The sequence below is a fragment of the Somniosus microcephalus genome, chromosome 8 (assembly GCF_052327205.1).
Source record: "Somniosus microcephalus isolate GS21.2 chromosome 8, FLI_Smic_1.0, whole genome shotgun sequence".
Lineage (NCBI taxonomy): Eukaryota > Metazoa > Chordata > Chondrichthyes > Squaliformes > Somniosidae > Somniosus > Somniosus microcephalus.
Window position 1 is genome coordinate 23,109,332 of NC_140994.1, and position 23,463 is coordinate 23,132,794.

General features: G+C 40.4%; 1 protein-coding gene across 1 annotated transcript in view; it reads left to right on the plus strand.

Annotated features, from left to right (window-relative positions):
• Window positions 1–21,373, plus strand: part of smc3 (structural maintenance of chromosomes 3) — a 110,623-nt gene extending 89,250 nt beyond the window's left edge. The window contains exons 23-29 of the mRNA XM_085994350.1: window positions 609–717; window positions 5,094–5,341; window positions 11,472–11,684; window positions 14,301–14,471; window positions 15,220–15,397; window positions 17,774–17,880; window positions 20,829–21,373. Coding sequence (XP_085850476.1) covers window positions 609–717; window positions 5,094–5,341; window positions 11,472–11,684; window positions 14,301–14,471; window positions 15,220–15,397; window positions 17,774–17,880; window positions 20,829–20,900 — 1,098 coding nt within the window. The 3' untranslated portion in view covers window positions 20,901–21,373. The remainder of the gene's footprint in view (window positions 1–608; window positions 718–5,093; window positions 5,342–11,471; window positions 11,685–14,300; window positions 14,472–15,219; window positions 15,398–17,773; window positions 17,881–20,828) is intronic.
• Window positions 21,374–23,463: the final 2,090 nt, after the last annotated feature.

The following is a 23,463-nucleotide window of genomic DNA, read 5'->3' on the forward strand; positions in this document are numbered from 1 at the left end:
CTGATGTGATTAAATTCTCTTCTCCTTAATGGCTGTAAGAGTTCTAAGTGAAATGGTTTTGGCAGTTCCTCATGAACTCAAGTCCATGATGTAATGTCCCATAATTCACCACTAATTAGCAGTCACATTTTAAGAGGATCAAAAAGTTTCACCATAGCAATTTAGGTTGACAGTTCATTTTTTGGGGTGAGTGAATAGTTTTACTCTGACATAAAAGCTTTGTTATACCTTCCTGGGGGGTGCTTGATCCTTGTGCATAACTTCAAAAGTAGAAGAATGTCTGTTCCTTAACGCTGGAATCCCATAGTAAAAATATCCCTACTCAACAGCAAGAAGAAAATTCTTCCTCTCCCAACACTGCCCATAGGAAATAGTATTGACTTTTTTTTAAGGAAAAAACTTTCACACTGCTGTGAGGGGTTTACACTACAAATTTAAACCTGGAGTGAAGTCTTTGTGTAAAGCTCACTGGAAATCCCTAGTTTGATTTGATTTTGTTTTGTTCTATGTTATTATGAGTAGCTGTACCATATTGGAATTGGTCGCGCTCCTTCCCATTACAAATCAAAGAGCTTTCATTAACTTGATCGTGTACTTCCTTTACTTAGGAGTTAAATGACCTGAGAGAAACTGAAGGCAACACCGTTCTAAATGCCACAACTTCTGAACTAGAGAACATTAACAAACGCGTGAAGGAGACCACAGCACGTTCAGAAGGTTAGAATAATTTTAATTGCCTAGGTTATTTTGCCTTTGTTTTAATACAGTGTATAATTGCAGCCTTTGTGCCTAGCAGGATCTGATTGCTTTAGTTGAAGGAGGAATCGTTAACTTGCCATCTCAAAATGGGATTGAGTGGTGCAGTAGATTAGTTCTTAGTAGGGGTTTAACTGAAATGTAAATCTCCTGGGATAAAGATAGGATTGAGGGTTTTTGTGAGAATCTGGTAGGTGGGACTACTAATTAATGACAGCAGCATTAAGTTGCATTTATATAGTGCTTTTAACATGGCACTTTTCACAACCTCAGGACGTCCGAAAGCGCTTTACAGTCACTGAAGTACTTTTGAAGTGTAATCACTGTTGTAATGTAGGAAACGCAGCAGCCAATTTGAGCACCGCAAGGTCTCACAAATTGCAATGTGATCATGACCAGATAATCTGTTTTACTGATGTTGATTGAGGGATAATTATTGGCCAGGATACCAGGGGGGACTCTTAAGGAGGGCCTTAAAGGATTTGGGAGGGGCAAATCCAGAGCGTGGAGGCTAGGTGGCTGAAGGCCTGGCTGCCTGGGGCGAAGGGAGAGGGGGAAGCACAAGAAACCAAAATCAAAATAAAGGAGAGTTCAGGGCGGGGATTGTAGGGCTGGAGGAGGTTACAAAGATGGGAAGGAGCAAGACCATGAAGGGATTTCAACACGAGGATGACATTTTTAAATTTGAGGCGCTTGGACCGGGGATAATGTATGCCGGTGAGGTCAGAGGTGATGGGTGAGCAGGACTTGGTGTGGCATGGGATAAGGCAGCAGAGTTTTGAATAAGCTGACTGATGACAGTGGTTTACCACACTGACATTTATGGATGGTGCAACATGGGAGGCAGGAGAGCACTGGAATATTCGACTCTGGAGGTGACAAAGGCATGGATGAGGGTTTCAGCAGGAGGCAGGTTACAGGGGTTGAAGTTGGTGGTCTTTGTGATGGGGCCAAATAGGATGCCGAGTTTACAATCAGTCTAGCTCAGCCTGAGACGGTGGCCAAGGAGGGGAGTGGAGTTGGTGACACGGGTACAGAGGTTGTGGCAGGGGCCGAAGATGATAGATCTGTTAAAAATTGAGTGCCTTTTTTGGGCCCATAAACATCCTTTTTATAATTTACTCATTCCTAGCAGAAGGAAGTAGGATTATAATTGAAAGCGGATGCATTTTTCTGGACGTGGCAGCCTGGTTATTATGGCACTGGACTAGCAAGCCTAAGGTTATGAGTTCCAATTCCACCATGGCAAGTTGTGAAACTGAATTGAATAAATATGGGAATTTGTGGCTGGCACCAGAAAATGGCCATGAAAGCTGCTGATTTGTCATAAAAACTGAACTGGTTCATTATTGTCCTTTTTTAAAGGAAGGCAACCTGGCACCAATGTTCCTCTTAATTTTTATTTTTGGGTGCACTGCCCCTTCACAGTTTTGCGCATGCACGAAACTTAACATTGAAAAAGCCAGTCCTTGGCTGCATGGGACTGGCCGAGATTGCGCGACCGCATAGCTTAGAGGGAACATTGCCTGGCACCCCTACTCGGTCTGGTCTATGTGATTGGATGGGCAATAAATGCTGTCATTGTTGCCCACATCCCAAGAAACATAGAAACAGGAGTAGGCCATGCAGCCCCTCGAGCCTATTCCACCATTCAGTTATATCATGGCTGATCTGTATCCATCTACTCGTTTTTGGTTCCATTTCCCTTAATAACCTTGCTTAACAAAAATCTATCAATCTCAGTTTTGACATTTTCAATTGACCTCACCTCAACAGCTTTTTGGGGGAAGAGTGTTCCAGATTTGCTCTAGCATTTTTGTGAAGTGCTTTCTGGCATCTACCTCTAAATCAATAACAATTCAAGGAATTGATCGTTATTACTTTATAATGTGTTTTCTGTAGATATTCGATAAAGTGCACAGGTACATGTAAAGTCAATGGGATACATCTTTTAAAAGAATTATGATCCATCACTCTATTGTATCATGCTCAGTGTGCTTATCCACTGTAAAATTGCTTGTAAAATCTTTTTTAGGTTGTGGCTTAATTATGTTGCACATAATAGGGATTTGCACAGTTTACTCACAACTGGCAAATTATTTGTCTCTAATAGAATACTGATTGACTCAGTAAAGAGTGTACTATATATATATATATATATATATATATATATATATATAATGTTTAAAACAATAACCCCCTTAATTTTGCTTGAAACAAACAAACATTTTGCTATATCAGATTTTCTAATCACTACTGATGGTTTACCAAAATGGCGAAAGTGGGAATTTCCAAGTCATTATAAATGGTCAGCTCGGCTGAAAACTACTGAATTATTGCTGTCCGTTCAAATGAAGGGATAATTACTAGTCCTAGCCCCTTTCAGGCTACCCCGGAGCAGGTGTATTCCCCAGACGTTCACCTTCAACTAAAGTTTGAGGAGAATCCCAAAGACGCTTAATTGGGTCTAAAGGTCCAGACTGTCTCTCCCTAAAGGAAAGGAACGACCTGAAGATGTTACCGTCCTCCAGATAGTACTTTTAATAAGTTTAGTTAGACTGTAACCTTCCAGATATTATGAGGGTCCGGAAAACTCCCCCCAGAATTCTGCAACTCCTCACCAAGGAGCGTACAGAGATTGAGTTCGCGAGTTTGATACAGAAGTACTATGTGAGACAATTCTAAAAAAAATATAGATTTATTAAAGAACATATAGTTTACAGTTGGTGATTCAATCGCAGCTTTAACAGTTTCAAATACAGAAAACTTACAATTCTTATCATCAGAGATCCTTATTCTTAAATCTTAACTTTGTTACATTTTTACATTTCTTAGTCTATGCCAGGATATCCACCAAAATCAAATACCTTTGATCCCCGAGACTCAAAGAATTGAAAACTTAGAGCCTGCCTCTGAAGCCTGAGAATCGCTTTGCCCCTTTCAGCGAATCTATCTTCCCATTTGAAAGTTCTATATACCCTTTTTTCAGTGGTATATCCTTTTGAAGTTTTCTGCTGATGTAAGCTAATTATCTCTAGTCATTTTTCTGTTGACTCCTATTCTTAGTCAGTTCAGCTGTAGCATTAAGAATTATGTCTCCTCCTTTAGGTGTTCGAAGCTTATCATAAAAACAATGTGACAGCAGTGGTTCTATTTGATGTCATTTTTATCAAAGTCTCCTGTTTGTATCTTTTGCATTTAAGAACACCTCAACTGGTTGCAACACATAATCGTGTTTCATTTGATATTTTTACAAAGGCACATGTTTCTTTAATCCTTCTGTGTTTCTTTCCAAAGTGTTGGTTTAAGACAATTTAACTGGGTATATCATTGTCTTTTTCCCAATGCTGCAGACTTGGAGGAGCCTCCAACCTGCTGCTTCAGTAGGGCTATTGTTTGTGTCAACAAGTTATCTTATCTCAAAAGCCTGTATGCCTTTTACAGCTTTTGATTGTTAAGGCTTCCAGACCCAGTGTGTCATCATGTTTTAATAAGGCCAAAATTCTGTTCATAGGATGGTGTATTTTTCTGAATATGGCTATTCCTTCACACAAAGACCAGTCCTCCCTTTTTTTTTTAAACTACAGATTATGAGCATGGTGAGAAGCTGATCTTTTGTTTGTTTTGCAAACGCTTCAAATGATCCTTGGTCTAACTGCAACAGCTGAGGTTGGAGTAAATAGTTTTTCTCCTCCAATTTGTTTCATTCTCTGAAGGTGCTGGCTTATGCTGAGGTGCAAGTACATGGGTGCTGACCATCCTTGGTCACCTCAGCCAAGCAGCCATTCTTCGTGTTGATCCCAGACAGTGAGTGTTGACTGGTTATTTGACCATCAGGGCATCACGACTAGATGCAGACTTTTTCGCACCTGACATCCACACCGCGTGCTTTTCTAGCAGGAATCAATTATATAACCATCATGGAGTAGGAGTTGTATTCCAGGTAACTGACTGCAATTGCAGCTCCCTTTAGCCACCCCTGTCTGAGATCATCTAACCTGACACAAACTATGGATCAATTTTCTTTTAGTGCAATTGAATGAACTTGAGTGCACAGATATACATTAAGCATTTTGTGACTGTAGCAGCTGGTGTTATTACTCAGTGAGGCACAGTCTGTGATTTTTCATTGCCTAAATATAAGATTAGTTCTTAGATGTTGGCCATTAACAGCTGGTAATTTCATTATTCATATTCACACAGACATTGCATTAGGGTGATTGTACAAGAGATAATTGGACATTTGAAGGATTCACTTAAGATGAGCAGTGCTTTCCCTCTTTTTATTTTCTGTTCCAAAAAATCTTCTGTGCTAAAGTAACAGATGTATGTTACAGAACTGGACAGTTTGATAGACAAAATAGAAGGAGAAACCAAAGATCGGCAGAAAAGCATGGACCGCTGGAAAAACATGGAGAAAGATCACATGGATGCCATTAACCACGATACCAAGGAGCTAGAGAAGATGACCAACCGGCAGGGCATGTTGCTCAAGAAGAAAGAAGAATGCATGAAGAAAATCAGAGAATTGGGCTCGTTGCCACAGGAGGCTTTTGAAAAATACCAAACATTGAGTCTCAAACAGGTAATGTATGTGTTTATTGAACACCTTTTTAAAAGAAAGAGGAACAAATCATGTCCGGCTCAAGCATTGTTTTCTTTATTGTATGTCTTGAGATTTTTAAGTTAAATTGCATCAAAGAAAATGTGAAAATATAGTTGCACCAGTCTTTAATGATATCAAGAAAATTGCACCTTTTCCATTTTGCTGCATGATTCCATTTTGCGCTTTGGCATGGAAATATGCATGGGGCTGAATGAAGTATACATTTCTGTGGAATTGGGGAAGTTGCTGAATTTGATAAGTTGTTCCCTAACTCTTCATTAATGAAAATAAGTCTGTATATAGGCTTATGCAGCAATGTAAACATTGTTGAGCTCTGTTGTATTCAACATCACCTGCTGTAATGTTAGCATTACGTAATGGAAGCCCATTGGGCTGGTGAATGGGTAAAGTCAGGGGAACAAAATGGATTTTGCCTATAAATTATGTCTGTGACCATATGAATCCTATAGCATTCTGAGGTAACCGATTCACCATAGAATGGTTACAGCACAGAAGGAGGCCAGTCGGCCTGTCGAGCCCGTGCCGGCTCTCTGCAAGAGCACTTGGGCTAGTCCCACTCCCCCGCCCTTTCCCTGTAGCCCTGCAATTTTTTTTCCTTCAGGCACTTATCCAATTCGCTTTTGAAAACCACGATTGAATCTGCCTCCATTACCCTCTCAGGCAGTGCATTCCAGATACTAACCACTCGCTTTGTAAAAAAGTTTTTCCTCATATCTCCTTTTGGTTCTTGCGCCAATCACCTTAAATCTGTGTCCTCTGGTTCTCGACCCTTCCGCCAATGGGAACAGTTTCTCTCTATCTACTCAGTCTAGACCCCTCATGATTTGAACACCTCTATCAAATCTCCTCTCAACCTTCTCTGCTCTAAGGAGAACAACCCCAGCTTCTCCAGTCTATCCACGTAACTGAAGTCCCTCATCCCTGGAACCATTCTTGTAAATCATTTCTGCACCATCTCCAAGGCCTTCACATCCTTCCTAAAGTGTGGTGCCCAGAATTGGACATAATACTCCAGTGTTTTTTGTACTCTGATCTATTGTATGCTTTTTTAACCAAATTGGAACTTTGAAGAAAGAGAGCCATTGACTTACTTGAACCTAGGTAGAAGGTTGTGAGCACCCTCTGCAGGCTGACTGAAACATAGAAACATAGAAAAATAGGAGCAGGAGTAGGCCATTCGGCCCTTCGAGCCTGCTCCGCCATTCAATATGATCATGGCTGATCCTCTATCTCAATACCATATTCCTGCTCTCTCCCCATACCCCTTGACGCCTTTTGTGTCTTGAAATCTATCTCCTTAAATATATTCAGTGACTTGGCCTCCACAGCCTTCTGTGGTAGAGAATTCCACAGGTTCACCACCCTCTGAATGAAGAAATTTCTCCTCATCTCAGTCCTAAATGTCCTACCCTGTATCCTGAGACTGTGACCCCCTTGTTCTAGAGCCCCCAGCCAGGGGAAAGATCCTCCCGCATCCAGTCTGTCTAGCCCCGTCAGAATTTTATACGTTTCAATGAGATCCCCTCTCATTCTTCTAAACTCTAGTGAATACAGGCCTAGTCGACCCAATCTCTCTTCCTGCGACAGCCCTGCCATCCCAGGAATCAGTCTGGTGAACCTTCGTTGCACTCTCTCTATGGCAAGTATATCCTTTCTTAGGCAAGGAGACCAAAACTGCACACAGTACTCCAGGTGTGGTCTCACCAAGGCCCTGTACAACTGTAGCAAGACATCCTTGCTCCTGTACTCAAATCCTCTTGCAATGAAGGCCAACATACCATTTGCCTTCCTAACTGTTTGCTGCACCTGCATGTTTGCTTTCAGTGACTGGTGTACAAGAACACCCAGGTCCCTTTGTACATCAACATTTCCCAATCTATCACCATTTAAATAATACTCTGCCTTTGTTTTTCCTACCGAAGTGGATAACTTCACATTTATCCACGTTATAGTGCATCTGCCATGTATTTGCCCACTCACTCAACTTGTCTAAATCGCCTTGAAGCCCCTTTGCATTCTCCTCACAACTTACAATCCCACCTAGTTTCATGTAATCTCCATTCATACATTTGACAGTAAGACCTGTCAAATATATATGACTAGAGATCACCTCCAAAACATAGTAAAACTTTAAATAATTTTTTTTTTTAAATCACATTTTTAAAATGACTTTAAATTACATATATTAACTATTTTAAACAAAAATTTAAATTTTTGAAAAAAATTGCTAAAGTTTTTAACGGGGCTAAAAATAAACTTACCTTTTCTTTTAAAGTATTTTTAAATGATAAATCAGTGGAAATTTTTTTTTTTTTTTTTTCAACTCTTATCCTGGTAAAAGCAGGTCTTGCGCCTGCTTTTACCAGGCGCAAGAATGGTAAGTGTTTTCTGCGGGCGGAGGGTCTCCAAAAAACGGAACTCTCCGCCCGCAGAGGCCCTGCTCCAGGGCAGCCGGAGGATCTGTCAAGAGCTTTCTTGACAGATCGGAAATGCTGGTTTCCAGTGCATGCGCAGTGCATGCCTGAAACCGGCATTTCCGATGTCCCTATGAGTGAGTACGCAGCTCGTACTCACCCGTAGGGATCGGAATTTCTGCCCCATTACATTTGGTTGCCTCATCCAAATCATTGATATGTATTGTGAATAGCTGGGGCCCAAGCACTGATCCCTGTGGTACCCCACTAGTCACTGCCTGCCACCCGCTAAAAAGACCCATTTATTCCTACTCTCTGTTTCCTGACTGTTAACCAATTTTCAGTCCATGCCAGTATATTACCCCCAATCCCCTGTGCTTTAATTTTGCACACTAACTTCTTATGTGGGACTTTATCAAAAGCCTTCTGAAAATCCACTGGTTCTCCCTTATCTATTCTACCAGATACATCCTCAAAAAACTCCAGTAGGTTTGTCAAACACGATTTCCCTTTCATAAATCCATGTTGACTTTGTCTAATCCCGTTGATATTTTCCTAAGTGTCCTGTTATCACATCCTTTATAATAGACTCTAGCATTTTCCCTACTATGATGTTCGGCTAACCGGTCTGTCGTTCCCTGTTTTCTCTCTCTTAAATAGTGGGGTTACATTTGCCACCCTCCAATCTGCAGACTGAGACTGTGGATAGTTTGTGTTGCATAGTATTACAGTACAGAAACAGGCCATTCTGCCCAACGGGTCCATGCCGGTGTTCCACACGAGCCTCCTCACGTCCTCCTTTATCTAACCCCATCAACATACCCTTCCATTCCTTTCTCCCGCGTATGTTTATCTACCTTCCTCTTAAATGCATCTACAGTGTATTTAGTCACCTCAGCTACTCCTTGTGCTAGCAAGTTCCACATTCTAACCATTCTCTTTGTAAAGAAGTTTCTCCTGAATTCTTTATTGGATTTATTAGTGACCATCTTATATTGATGGCTCCGAGTTCTGGTTTCCCCTGCAAATGAAAACATCTTCTCTACGTCTACCCTATCGAACCCTTTCATAATCTTACAGACCTCGATCAGGTCACCCCTCAGCCTTCTCTTTTCTAGAGAAAAGAGACCCTGCCTGTTCAATCTTTCTTGATCGGTATAACCTCTCAGTTCTGGTATCATCCTATTAAGTCTTTATTGCACCTTCTCCGTTGCTTCTATATCCTTTTTGACAGGTCACAATACTGTTCTTTTTGGTGAAACCTACAGTTTCTTCAATGGGGTGCAAGTGTTTTTTTTTTATTATTGTCTGAACTGTCTGGTAGAACATTGCAACATTAAATATGATATTTCAATTGTGCTGTTTGGATCAGTCAAAGAGGGAGATTCTCTGGCCCTGACATGCCTGGGAGAGTGCTGCAGTGGTGTTAGGTGGGTAGGGTGGGGCCTTGGGAGGCTGTGATTTAGGGCAGGATTTGGTTCCACTGTGTTGTCTCCTCTTTTTGCGAACATTGATTCCGATGGAGGCTGGGGGTGGGGGGCTCCGTGCTGATGTCAGAAGTACAGGTGGGTGGTGGGATGATGCCACACTGGCCAGAAATCCTGTCTGTTCTGCCTTCTCTGTGCTGAAGGTAACGTACACCTCATAATGCAGCTGTACTTGTGTTGCTAGGATATGCTTCTGGCTAAAGTGGGGCACACCAATGTTCCCTGTAATTTTGTTTTTGGTGTGCGGGCCCTTTAACTGGCTACGCGGTCCATTCAATTTATCGTGCAAGCGCGGTTATTGCCATTGAAAAGCCGGTGAGCGGCCTGCGTGGGACCTCCAGACCCCACACGGCCACGCAGCTTAGCGGGAACATTGGGGCACGTGCTACCATTTTCTAACTGCAAGAGTAATTTTTTTTTGCACGAAATGCTACACTTGCGCTGACTGAGGAGGCCCCTGGCAGTTTCAGACCTTTTCTATATTTTTGAATATAAAAAAAAAATGGCTGCAAAGACTTGTAATTTAACTTGACTTTGTAATGCCATACTGTTTCTCTCAGAAACATCCCAAAGCACTTCACAATTAATAACTTCGAAGCAAAGTAACATATGTAGATTGTTGAGTTTTATTTTTTCTGCACTATCTTAATTTGTCTTTACAGTGTTAGCTGATGACTTCATTGCGAGAAGTAAGTTTGGAGAAGTTGCTGAGTCAGGCAGTGAGGGAGTTGAATTAATGTCTAATTGAAATGACCTTGCTGCTGAAGTAATGACTGCATCTTTACTGATGCTAATTTAGTTCCCTCATACATTTACTCTCTAACACCACTTGGCTAATTTTCCTGATGATGCCATCGGCACTGCATGCTGAACAAAAATATTCAAAGTAATCAACAGATAGAGGAAGGAAAGGGTGTGAATCGAGGGAATAAGAACTTGGCTTTACATCAGGCTCTGGTATTTCAATATTTTTTTTAATTTTCTTTTGCAATTGTTAGTATTTTTAGCAATCCTCCATGAAGACTTATAAATCCAATACTGCATCAGGTGAATAGTGAAGCTGATGCACTGAGATGATGTAGGCTAAAGGGACCCCTTGGAGGCATGTCGGCCTATACTGATGGCTGTAACTCTGATTGTTTATTCATCCTATTGAAAATAGCAAAAAATCAGAGGCACTGAAAAGATACTGAACAGTCAAAATCGTGTGATCACACTGATGGCAATGACAATTTATAATGCATTGTGCTTAAATTGTGAAATTGCAAACTCACTTTTTATTTTCTGGTGGTCCTTGTAATTTCAGAAGGACCTGGTGGGTATTCCATGATTTCTTTGGGTAGAAATCTTACGTTTTTTTTAATCAGAACTTGGTTTTTAAGGAGTGTTTTCTTTCAATTTAAGCAACATTTTCAAGACACTGAGTATGGTGTGCTTATTAAATCCAAAGGCTATGATGCACTTCTGTTTTATAGCCACTTCACTTAAAAACGATGTTGAGCCAATTTGGAAATGTCTTGGCTTTATTTAGATGGCATAACATGTGCATAGCTATGTCACGTGCAATGTATTGCACATATGTGACCTGCAGTAACTTGCTGCATAATAATATTGAAATGTAACTTGAGATAACCCTGCTTTCTCAAACCTATAATTCCGTCAAAATATTTCTCCAGACACCATCCTGCTTAGAATTTTTTTTTGCATAACCTTGTAACATGTATATATGGTGTACTCCTTATAATTTTTCTTTGTTTTGAATATCCTAAAGTTGTCTGTGGAGGGTTCTGGAAAGTTCGAAGGATTTCTTTCAGAATTAGTGGTCAGGTCTGAACTGCACCCATGTGTAATACTCAACAGGACTCATTATGTTGAATTATCTATACTGTTTCAAGCTGCAGTGGCGCACAGTTTACCTCTAATTCTGAAACATTTTTGAACATAACTAAATCCATTACAATTTTCTTTCGATTTAAAAATAGTAACGTAACCTTTGTTGTGTTTTCATATATACCTTTAGAGCAATCCGTCATGTGAGTGTGACTGAGATTGCAGGCTTTCAGTTTGACAGCAGCTTGTAATCCATAGTTTGTCTTGAAACAATTCAACTACTTTTGCTGTTCTGCCTTTTCGAAGTAGATTTCTACCATTTATTTGTGTTTTCTGTTTGCTTCCCACCATTTACAGCTGTTCCGGAAATTGGAACAGTGTAATCAGGAGTTGAAGAAGTACAGCCACGTCAACAAGAAGGCCTTGGACCAGTTTGTGAATTTCTCTGAGCAGAAGGAGAAACTTATGAAACGTCAGGAGGAACTTGACCGTGGCCACAAGTCCATCATGGAGCTTATGAACGTACTGGAGTTAAGAAAGTACGAAGCCATACAGCTTACCTTCAAACAGGTAAAACGCAGTGTAAAATGAACTGGTTTGTCAAAGTGGGTGAACACTAAGCTATAGCTTTTGATCACTTGAAAATAAGATTTTTTTTTGATGTCCTGCAAAGTTTAGAATTATGGGAAAAGTAACCCACTAATGATGACGGTAGTTGCAAATGTTGCTGAGAGTCATGGTTTTCATTTCAATGTAGTGTGTATATATATCAATGGCTACTGAAGATTAAACTAATCAAAATAAACTTGAACACTGATGTAAATGGTCTTTCCACGAGGAGCTCGTGTCGCGGGTTTGTGGAGAATCCTACAGTTTACTCTGGCGAAAATCACAACAGTTTTCGGGTCTAATCCCTGAACTAAGGGATACTCTTTGAGACAATCCACTTCTTCTCATTGTGTTTCCCTCACTCTTCATCAGAAAAAATAGAAAATAAGTGAAGAAAATATAAGTAGAAAATAACAAAAAAGCTCATTTGAAACAGACTGACCCTAAAATTGCCAGTGAGGGGGAAATAGCTGCACCCTGACAGGGTCTCAATTGTGCATTTGCTTCATTGTTTGCAGAATGAAAAGGAGTATAAAGCTCCAAGGAGAAGCCCTGTAAATATAATTTCTTTTAAAAGTACTGAGCTTCCCAATGCCTCGGTGAGTTTGGCCAGTGTGAGGTCTTCTCTCTGCAGAGTCAGCTGATCTCAGCTGAAGTGTTAGGACACTAAAGCCAATGAGTTAGGAAGGGGAAAATTGGCCAGGATTCCTTCTCCTGGTGCTGTCCAATGTAGCCCACTGGATATGTAGTATGGTAGTGGCAGTGGTTATGTTACTGGACTAATAATCCAGAGAACGTAGGTTCAATTCCAACCATGGCAGTTTCAGAATTTGAATTCAGTTTTTAAAATCTGGAAAGAAAAAGCTGCGATCAGTAAAAGCGACTGAAGCTGCTGGATTGTCATTAAAAACCCAATTGGCTCACTGATGTCCTTTAGTGAAGGTGACCTGCTGTCCTTACCCGGTCTGACCTGTATGTAACTGGTTCCACACCAATGTGGTTGACTCGTTAACTGTCCTCTGAAGTGATCTAGCAAGCCACTCAGTGTATCAAACTGCTACAGATAATCAAGAAGGTGGCCCACCACCACCTTTTTTTGGGCAACTAAGGATAGACGATAAATACAGGCCTTGCCAATGATGTCCACATGCTGAGAATGACTGAAAAAATTAGATGAGAACAGGATTGGCCTCTGCTGTATTGCCCCATGCTTGAATAGCCCACCCACACTTATTGTCCAGGCTCAATCATGAATAATGGCCACTTAGGCAAGGTACCGTGTGAGGACCTAATGCCCAAGCAATCTACCTGAATGATTCCACTTCCTGTGGGAATGCTTTTTTTTAAATCAGTAGGTTTATTTAGTTAATTATATTAATTGTTTGAGTGCTCTTCATTTGCTGCTCTGAAGATGACCAAAATCTTTACAAAGTAGTCTGGGGCTTTAAGCTCAAATGTCCCTTTTTAATTTAAAAAAAAAAAAACACTTTCAATATGGCCGAGTGACAAGAAAATGAGTTATTAATGTATTGTTCAGTGATTCAGGTAATGTCAATTTTTAACCTTTACTTATTTTTAATAATGGTGTGGAGATGCCGGAGTTGGACTGGGGTGGACAAATGTAAGAAGTCACACAACACCAGGTTATAGTCCAACAGTTTTATTTGAAATCACAAGCTTTCGGAGCGCTGCTCCTTCGTCAGGTGAAGTGGAGAGATGCCTATAGACACAGATTATATAGTCAGAGAATAATGCCAGATGATTACAGGTAATCTTTCTAACTGCCATTTATCACACCTCGGCAGAGAGATAATCACAGCAATCAAAGGTGTGCATGGTGTCCAAACAGGTCAGTCAGGAAAAGTTAGGTGTTGTGTGATCTCTTATTTTTAATAGTTATAATAGCGAACACTTATTTTTACTGCCCTTCATTTAAAAACAAAGCTAGATGTTTCGAGTTTCATTATTTTAGTCCAATCTATTTCTGTAAATCAGATTACTGTAATGACAGTGTTTTGGAATTGGAAGCGGGTTATAAGTTTGGAACTAAGTACAGTGAGGTCCGTGTGCAATATTGCAAAGCTGACCTTGTAGAAAATGTACTGCATGCAAATGAATTACTGCATTGTCTATAAGATGATGAGCAACAGATAAGTCTGGCCTCTGCTGTAAATAATCTGAATGTGCTTACAAAAGCTCTTTTTTTCTCTAACACTCACCTACTGTTTGCCCCGAGGGAGAACATGCAGGGGCATTAACTAAACTGGTTTAGTACTATCCAGCTTTGATCTATGACTCTGTTTTTAGTTCCAGCTGAAGATCATCTGCACTGCAATCACTTATTAGTGCTGCAAACCTTTTAATTTTCAAGACCACGGCATTTCCCCAAATTTAATTGCACCAGGTTTTTCCAGGTCACTAGGAGAAACTTGGTGGTACTGCATACTGCAGTTCTAATGCATTTACTTTGTGTGTCCATATGTCTGAAAAAGCAAGATGTTTGATCTGCACCACTTTTTTTTTAATCCCCCCATTGAAATATTTTCAAATGCTGAATCATGATGTTGCTGTGACCAGGTGTCTAAGAATTTCAGTGAGGTATTCACGAAGTTGGTGCCAGGTGGCAAAGCATCATTGGTTATGAAGAAAGGTGATGTGGAAGGAAGCCAGTCACAGGATGAGGGTGAAGGTAGCGCATCTCAGAGCAGTGTCCCATCTGTTGACCAGTTCACAGGAGTTGGGATTCGGGTAAGTAATTGACTCTATTGCGTGTGCAGTTTAATCCTGTTCTGCGTTTATTTTTAGTGAAGTCCTGCACAGTTTTCAAAGTTGAATAACCTGTTGTGGATTAGGTATATCTGTAAATTGTTTCTCTTTACTGTGGTCACAGATGAACTGGTAATTCCGTTTTACAGATTTGAAATAAACCATATTGGAGATATTCACAAAACTGTGCCAGAAATCTGATCTAATCGGTTTTGCTGTAAGTCGAAGATTAGATTAGCCTGTTTCAGAGGCTAATGTGGTCATAATGAAAATATCCACAATCTGATTATTAAAAGTTAAGTTCAAGACTTTATTAGAATGCATCACCTTCTGGGATGCTCAAACTCCGAAGCTTGCTTAATTTCTCGTTGGTTACACGACGCAACTCAAATTTTTTTTTTAAATTGCTGAGCATTTATATTTGGTTAACATTTCCAGATTCCACCTCATCAGAATATGTTTTGTTGATGGCCTCATGTGTTCTCACAAAAATTGTCACTCCTTCACATGTACAGTGCTTAGTTTTGGTGATTGGACCTTTTAAGTTCAACATTAAATGAGTGCACCCTCTGATTAATTTGTTTTAATTTCCCCAGAGTGTAGGAATAGGCCATCTAAAATATACGGTTTGTAACTGTTTTGTATACCTGCTTGCTTGATCGATTTTCCAATCCTTTTACAAGTGTTTGCTGCGCTGTACAAGTGTTAACTCCCTTTCCTTTGTTGGCAGGTGTCTTTTACAGGGAAACAAGGGGAAATGAGAGAAATGCAGCAGCTTTCTGGGGGTCAGAAATCCCTAGTGGCGCTCGCTTTAATCTTTGCGATTCAGAAATGTGACCCAGCTCCCTTTTACCTCTTTGATGAAATTGACCAGGCCCTGGATGCTCAACACAGGAAAGCTGTTTCAGGTAAACTTTCCCAGAGAAAAAGGTTTTGTGATTTCAAAGATGGGAATGCTTAATATATATTGAGTGTGTGCATGCGTAGAAATATTTAACTCCCAACTGTAAGTTTATAAGTTAGACTTTTGTGGAGCTACCCATTACTTTTGCTCAGTTTTGGTGAGGCTACTGAAAAGAATGGCATGCAGACAGCAAGATGCTACTTTGTAGTAACATAGAAACAGGAGTAGGCCATTTAGTCCCTCGAACCTAGTCCGCCATTCAGTGAGACCATGGCTGATCTCGATCTTAATTTCAGCCACCTGCCTTGGCTCCATCTCCTTTTTATACCCTTGTCTAGCAAAAATCTATCCATCTCAGATTTAAGATTATTAATTGAACTAGCATCTACTGAATTGATTGAGCTAGGGATGGGCAAGGAAATGCTGCCATAGATCACCTTGCTTAAATGATTGGTGTGGTTATGGAGTGGCATAGGTGGAAACTATAGAAAAGTCCACTTTTCAGATTCGCTAAACTGTTGTATGGTTAAGGAGATGTTTGCATTATAGTGAAAGCTGCTCTGGGTTGGAAGGGGTGTTGTGGGAAAGAAAGAAATGTAACCTCCTAAAAATTGTTCATTTGTTTTCCTGAAATCCCTTGCCTGGGTTGCTGAAAGAGCTTACTTGTTTTGTGCTACTGATCCTTCTCTGGTACTGAGCTGTTGTACCAAGGGTTTGATCTGTTTCTTTTATGAGCTGATCAAGTCAAGCTTTAACCAACTACTCGACTGAATACCTAAAGCTTATTTTAAAGTCCAATTTTTCATTGTCAGAAGTATGATGTCATATACAAGTGTAGTATAAATTGTTGTAATTATAACAATAGTGGTGGAAGAGTTTTTAGAGTTCGAACTTTGTTTTATTGGCACTGGTGAAGATTTGACCTGGATTTCGACTCTGAAGAGATAAAATAATTACATTCTGGATAGGAAAAGTATATTAAAGTTAGTTGGTTACAAACTGTGAGGGGCAAGTTTCATATATGTGAAAAAAGTGTTGGTACAGTTTATTTTTGGTTTTGATGCACTTAAATCCCTGAGACAGATAAAGAACCCTTATTATATTGGCATATAATGGGTAGTTTCACAATTCTGCAATCCCGATGGCGAACTTTGCCCGTTGGGAGTGAGACGCAGATGTACTGTACATGATTTTCTGACCATTTAAATGAACGGTCAGAAAATCATAGGCACCATGCTTCCTCATTTCTGATCTGCTCTCCCACCAGGTGAGGCTCCCCACAGAGAGTGCAAACTTGGAAAAATTCCCTAATTGTCTTGTTAAGTCTTGGCATTATCCATTGACCGTGTCTCTTCCCCCCCCCCCCCAAGTTTGAAAAGTGTATATAAGAACATAAGAATTAGGAACAAGAGTAGACCATACGGCCCTTCGAGCCTGCTCCACCATTCAATAAGATCATGGCTGATCTTCGGCCTCAACTCCACTTTCCTGCACTATCCCCATATCCCTTGATTCCCCTAGAGTCCAAAAATCTATCGATCTCAGCCTTGAATATACTCAAAGACTCAGCATCCACAGCCCTTTGGGGCAGAGAATTCCAAAGATTCACAACCCTCTGGGTGAAGAAATTCCTCCTCATCTCCGTCTTAAATGGCCAATCCCTTATCCTGAGACTCTGCCCCCTAGTTCTAGACTCTCCAGTAGGGGAAACAGTGTCTCTCATCTATATTTGGATGTCAAGTGAGGACAGGATTAGGCTCGGCTGTGACCTGCCCTTCAGTTGACTAGGCTGCCAATACTCACTCCATGCTTGCACGTGAAAATGGCCACTTGGCGGGTGTTCAAGTGTCATAGGGTGGCCACTGAAACTGTTTGTTTTTCCCTGGCAGGAGTCCGTGTTTTTTCTTGGTTGAGGGGGGGGGGGGGCGGTTGAGAGAAAAATTGGCCAAAAAAAAGTTAAAATAAATAATTTGATGAAGTCTGCTGTCGAATGATTATCTGTTGTTACGGATCCTGAATGTGTGCTTGCGGCTGCATAAATCACACTGAAAGCCAGATGAGGTGGTCGGATGGGTGCCTTGTTAGGTGCTTGGCAGCCAGACCTCACAAACTTGCAGCCTGAAATTCGTTCAAACCGATCTGGCAGACGTGCTGCCATTATGGTCAGTCAGTGGCTATGCCTTGGTGACTGGGTTAATAAATACTTTCGTGCCAGCTGGAAAGTGGCACTGGTGATTCAGTATGTCAAGCCCACTCTACAAAGGGTTGGTTTACTTCACAATGGGTAGTAGTCTTATTTGCTACTTAAATGCTTTTAAAAGGTGTAATCATGTTTGTTTTTCTCATCTTTATTAATTTTTTTTAATGTTTTGTACAATAGATATGATTTCTGAACTCTCCTCTCATGCCCAGTTCATTACCACTACATTCAGGCCAGAATTGCTTGAATCAGCAGACAAATTTTATGGAGTGAAGTTCAGGAACAAGGTAATTTCACCACTGTTAATCGGATGACATGACCTATTTGTTTTTACATTCAGGATTTATTGGGAAGGCTGTTTTATTTGATCAATTAAAAAAAAACTTATTAAAATGGGAAGCCGGGAATACTTTTGTTCTTTTTGGATCATACGAGCCAGAAAGTGGCAGGACGCAAAGTTGTGCCTTTGAATCACGCAAGGTGGGGTTGGGCTGAAGAGGTGTTAAGAAGTCAGCCACCTCCTTGAAGGGAGGAGGCATTCCAAGGATTAGTCAACCCAGACAGTTTGCACACTAGCAATTAGCTAAAGTTTGCTGGTGTCAGCAGAGCTTTGTTATAGCTTGGTGTCTGCCAGTCCCAATATGTAACTGTGTGTTAGCAGTGGTCTTGAATAGCCAAATTTAAGAATATGCAATCTTTGTCTCTAGTGGTCCCTCCATGCTGGGTATGTATCTCAGTCAAGAAGGCCTAGACCCCTGTTCAGCTCTCCGAGAATGGCCAAACTCCTTTTGCATTACTCCTTTCCATGTGGAGAAGCAATGGTTGGTCTCGGCTGACTAGCAGGATAGTTATGAGCAGGAGTATACTGTATGGTGAATAGTAGGTGTATACCTCAATCCTGCCACTGAGTAATTCAGTGCATTGGAGGTTAAAGCACTACACTTCAGGGAATGCTTTTAAAATTCCTCCTCCTCCAACAACCCCAACTTAAAAACTACCTTTCTAAGAATGGGAACTCCGCATGTAGGTTAGGGTAGATAGCATATCATAGGGTGCATTTACCTGTGCTCCTTTGATATCTCCCCACTCAATGAAGGGCCTAGATAGAGTGGAATGGGAAGGACCTATTTTCCTTAGCAGAGAGATTAATAACCAGGCGGCATAGATTTAAAGTAATTGGTAGAAGGATTAGAGGGGATTTGAGGAGAATTTTTCCACCCAGGGAGTGGCGAGGGTCTGGAACTCACTGCCTGAAAGGGTGGTAGAGGCAGAAACCCTCATCGCATTTAAAAAGTACTTGGATATGAGCTTGAAGTGCTGTAACCTACAAGGCTACCGACCAAGAGCTGGAAAGTGGGATTAGGCTGAATAGCTCTTTTTCGGCTGGCACGAACACGGTGGGCCAAATGGCCTCCTTCTGTGCTGTAAATTTCAATGATTCTATGAATGCCATTGTTTCTGATTTTAACATTCATAATGCCCGGTTCACCTGATTTGTATACATGGAGTACACTAATTATTTTAGTGCCTGCAGCAAAAATGAAATCTTCATTATTCTTTGCAATATGGAAAGTTACATTTATTCCAGTAAGAAAATTATTTAATTATAGGCTGGAAAGCTGAACACATTGTATAATTGATTTGCTAATTATTTTGGATAAAAATACGTTTGGAATTTGACTTTGTCTTCTAAAATATTATAAAAAATTGCTACTTGTTGAATCCTTGCCACTTGGTCTTGAAGCGTATTAAATGTGTATCTTAGTTTGGGGGAGTTTGTTGATTAAGGGGTTTTCTAGCTTGTAACACTTGGGTAATAAATCCAAAATTAGCCCACAGTGACCTGTCAGTTATTGTTTTAGGGGCTTGGTGTTACTGCTTGTTTGAAAAGCCTTTTATATTGTGTTTTTGGTGGGGAATTTATCTTTCTCTTTGGAAGTAAAGGAGAATCTTGATGAAATACCCATAACCCATTTTTAAAAAAAAAACCTATCCTGCCCAGTTCAAAACTACAACAATTTTTATTGTATTGAGCAGAAGACTTGAAATGATGGTTCAGAGTTAATTTTGTCCTTGTCCTTCCTGTTTCCATATCGAATCTTCACTATTCCAATGTGTAACTGCTGCACCAGTATCAGTTCATGATCCAGCTGGATGATAGAGGTGGTTGCTGTGGAATGTGATCTATTCAGTGTCAGTGTCAGTTACAGCTTGCCATGAACAGAGGGACAACCAGTAAACGAAGACAAGAGTATATATAAACAAGGCGAATGTATATTTATAAACTCAGGGATATACCTGTTTATACACTGTATGAATGGAACCGCGTTTATGTGTTCAACCATAAATGTATTTTGATGCTTTGGCAACATAAGATGTACCTTATCATGCCAATAAAGCGATTTGTATTGTATTGTATTATTATTGTTTCACTAGAGGTGGCAGACTTCACTTCTTGCCATAGTACAACCCATCCTCTCACTGGGATCTACTAAAACTGGAGGCCCAGGAACAAATGGTGTAAGCTGAATCTATCGAGCTTAGGAACCTGGAGAGGCTACATTATCAATATTAAAATGGCTTCACCAGATTTTAAATGAACTCCATAAAATATAATCTGTCATCAGACTGGGTTGGTTCTGTAAAAAGCAAACTCTGAACATCCATGTGGCCTCTTTTAAGAGGTAATGGATTGCCTCAATAACTGGGTTTTCACCGGATTCGAATGATTCATGCTCATCCTTCTCTGACTTGTAACCTCAGTAAGTTAAAGATAATTAAATTTAGATATCGACTATACCCCTAAGTAACTTGTCAGATTTGGAATCAAATAAATTACCGCCACAGGAGGTTTCCGTTGGTGCATAATGTGATTGGTAAGGTACCCTCCCTCCATTATTTAAATTTGTGTGGTATCAAAATGCTTGTTTGAAGAAATTTGGAATGCACTAAAACAGCAGAAAAAAACAAGTGGTCGCAAAAAGCACTACAGCACATTCATTTCACTGCTACATTTTTGAAGGCATTGCAGATTTTTGCCTAATTCACTTGCATATCTGTGTGGACTTCCTTCACGGTGATATTTAGTCTGCCTTTAGAATGCTTTTTTTTTTCAGTCACATCCCTCCCATTTCTACGAACACTTCAGATTTGTGTCAATTTTATATTTTATGTAGTTTGCTTAGAGTAAAGCTGATGCTTTTTAAAAAAAAAAAAAAAAAAATCTGTTTTACAGGTCAGTCACATTGACGTGATCACAGCTGAACAAGCTAAAGACTTTGTGGAAGATGATACTACACATGGATGAAAATCGCAGAACTTGGTTTCCAGTCGATTGACCATAAGTTGTACACTTTTTATCTGCAGATGTGAATTATGCAAATAGTGGACATATTCATCGTACTAAACTCTGGGTGGTGACTGCATTTTATATGAGCCACTTTAGAGCTATTCTTAATCTTGCCTCAGGTTGAGCTGAGGTAAGTTTAGTTACAGAATTCATGGCATTTAGGAAGTGACCAATGTAGATCTTTTCCTCCAGGAAATTGTGCTTCTATTATATCTCTTTGTTGCTAAGCTTTTTTAAAACAAAAATCTGTTTCAGATATCTTTCACACACAAAAGCTGAAGTATGTTCATGGTTTTGTAATGTTCCTAGTTGCTGTTTTTACGCTTTGTAATTGCCCTTGTAATAAATAGCTTTTTGCTATGTGATTTTATCATTTCTTTTCTGTTACATTTCATTGTTTTAAAGAGTTGCAATAAAATGTTACAGCAATATTTTAAGGTTTTTTTAGTTTTTGTTTGGGGTGAGTGCAATTCTGTTGCTAACATCTACGAGGCTGCCACATGGAGCAATTTTCACACGTACTAAACATTAATGTCTAGGTTTAACTAGCACACAACAATGGGCTGGATTTTGCACTGGAACTTGCTGTGATTAGAGAATCATTTCGGTGCGTCGCCCTTTACAGGGGATCTGGGACCTGTATGAACAGGGCAAGCAACTGTGTATCTCCTTAACCAATCGGATTGAAGAATTCTTACTGAGCACGCAGAGTTTGAACTGTTAAGTTGGAATATTTAATTCAATGCCAAATCATGTACAGAAAGCGAAATAAAGAGAGGGAAAGAAATATGGGATTACGAGACAGAGATAAAAGAGGCAAAGTAAAAGAAAATGTTACTTAAATTCTTTTATTTTTTAAATCTCCAACTATAATTAAAAGCTGATTGATTGATTGAGACTCCATCAAAGTTAATTTTCAGTCCCAGAGAGGTTGTTTGGCAGTAATCAAGACTTATCATGCATTAGAAATTTACTTACACACTGGAATGGCCAAGCCCTAACATTTTCTGGCGAATTTATTTATCACGCAAGTACAGCAACTTTACGCCGTTCCAGGTGTTACAATGCTGAGTCTCTCAGCGGGATACTGTTATAGTGCAGCTTCTGGAGAAGCAGGGCAACTCTGACAGCAACTTCCTGATTTCCGCGTTTAACTGCGGAAGTTGCTGTCCGATTTACACTTTAATAACGGTGAGCACTGATAGTTAATTTTTACCTCAATCTCTGGGCCAATATCTCTGGCACATCAGTCCTGGCGGCTTGTCTACGGCTTTTATGCAGGGCCATCTCTTCCTAAATCCTGCACTGCGTCGGTATTTTAAGGCTATGAAATGAAGAAAAAAAGAATGACCATCTTGTAGGATGGTCTTCATTCTTCAAATGATACGCATCCTCCACAAATTACAATCGGACCCATCCATCCCAGTGGGATATAGTTTTGCCGGGAGTAGAGTTTAGTGTTAAGTTAGTTAGCTTCAGTTTAATCTTTGGTCAAACTGCAATGGTGCAGATTGTAGAGCTGTACAGCACGTGGTGTCGGCACCATGGGTGGAGCTTTCAACTTTGACGGAGGAGAAAACGGGCGCTAGCGGATTGGCTGCACGTTATACACCCCGCTCCATCAGGCAGGGTGTATAACGGGCGGCTGGTCCACTAGCGCCTGTTTTAAGTCCCACTGAATTAGAAGGTTCCACCCCAACTATCTGCGACCTCATAACATTTTTGTGTGTGTTCAGCATATTGCTTCACCAGAACCTATCAAGCTAAGTTATACTCCAATGGTATATGAAGGATGGCTATTATTTGGAGAATGAAGAAAGCCCTTCAAGGTAAATATTCTATCTCTCCTAAGCTAGAAATTACCCTACTCCCAGACTAGGAGTAGCCCTGGATTATTCTATACATTTTCCTTCATTTGTCTTTGTCTTCATCCCTCAACCTAGATGAAATGGACCATGTGTGCTTGTCCATGCATCATCATGTACATTGGTAAGAAGCTTGCTTTCTTCTACTTTTCAATTTGTCCATTTATCTTTCCTCAAATCCAGGTTGGGTTATCTCTTCGTAAAGTTGACAGGTCATTGGAACCGGGGCAAAAAAAAATAGGGAGTATATTAGAAAGACACAAAAGGTCCATTCGGTGTGTAAAAAGGCCAACTGCAGGAGTCAATAGTGGGTTGTTGGACACACTCTAAAATCCAACACCAGCTGAATGCAGCTGGCTTCTGGAGAACCCTTCAAATAAGGGTTGCTTAGGTCTCTGGCAATGCTTTTGCTGATCTTAGCCTGGCTGTTGAGAGGGCCATGGCAAGGCACAGTAAGACTGCTGCAACATCGATGTCAAGCTGATTACTTCTTCCTGAGCTTTATGATGGCTCTTGATGCTACTAATACAGTCCCCACCACTTACAGCGGGCGCGTTTGTGCGTACGCAATTTGCCCGTCATACGCGGTGGCCTGTGTAACATACAAATGATGTGAGGTAGTGGAGACAAAAAAGAACTCTGGATAATTCTGTTCA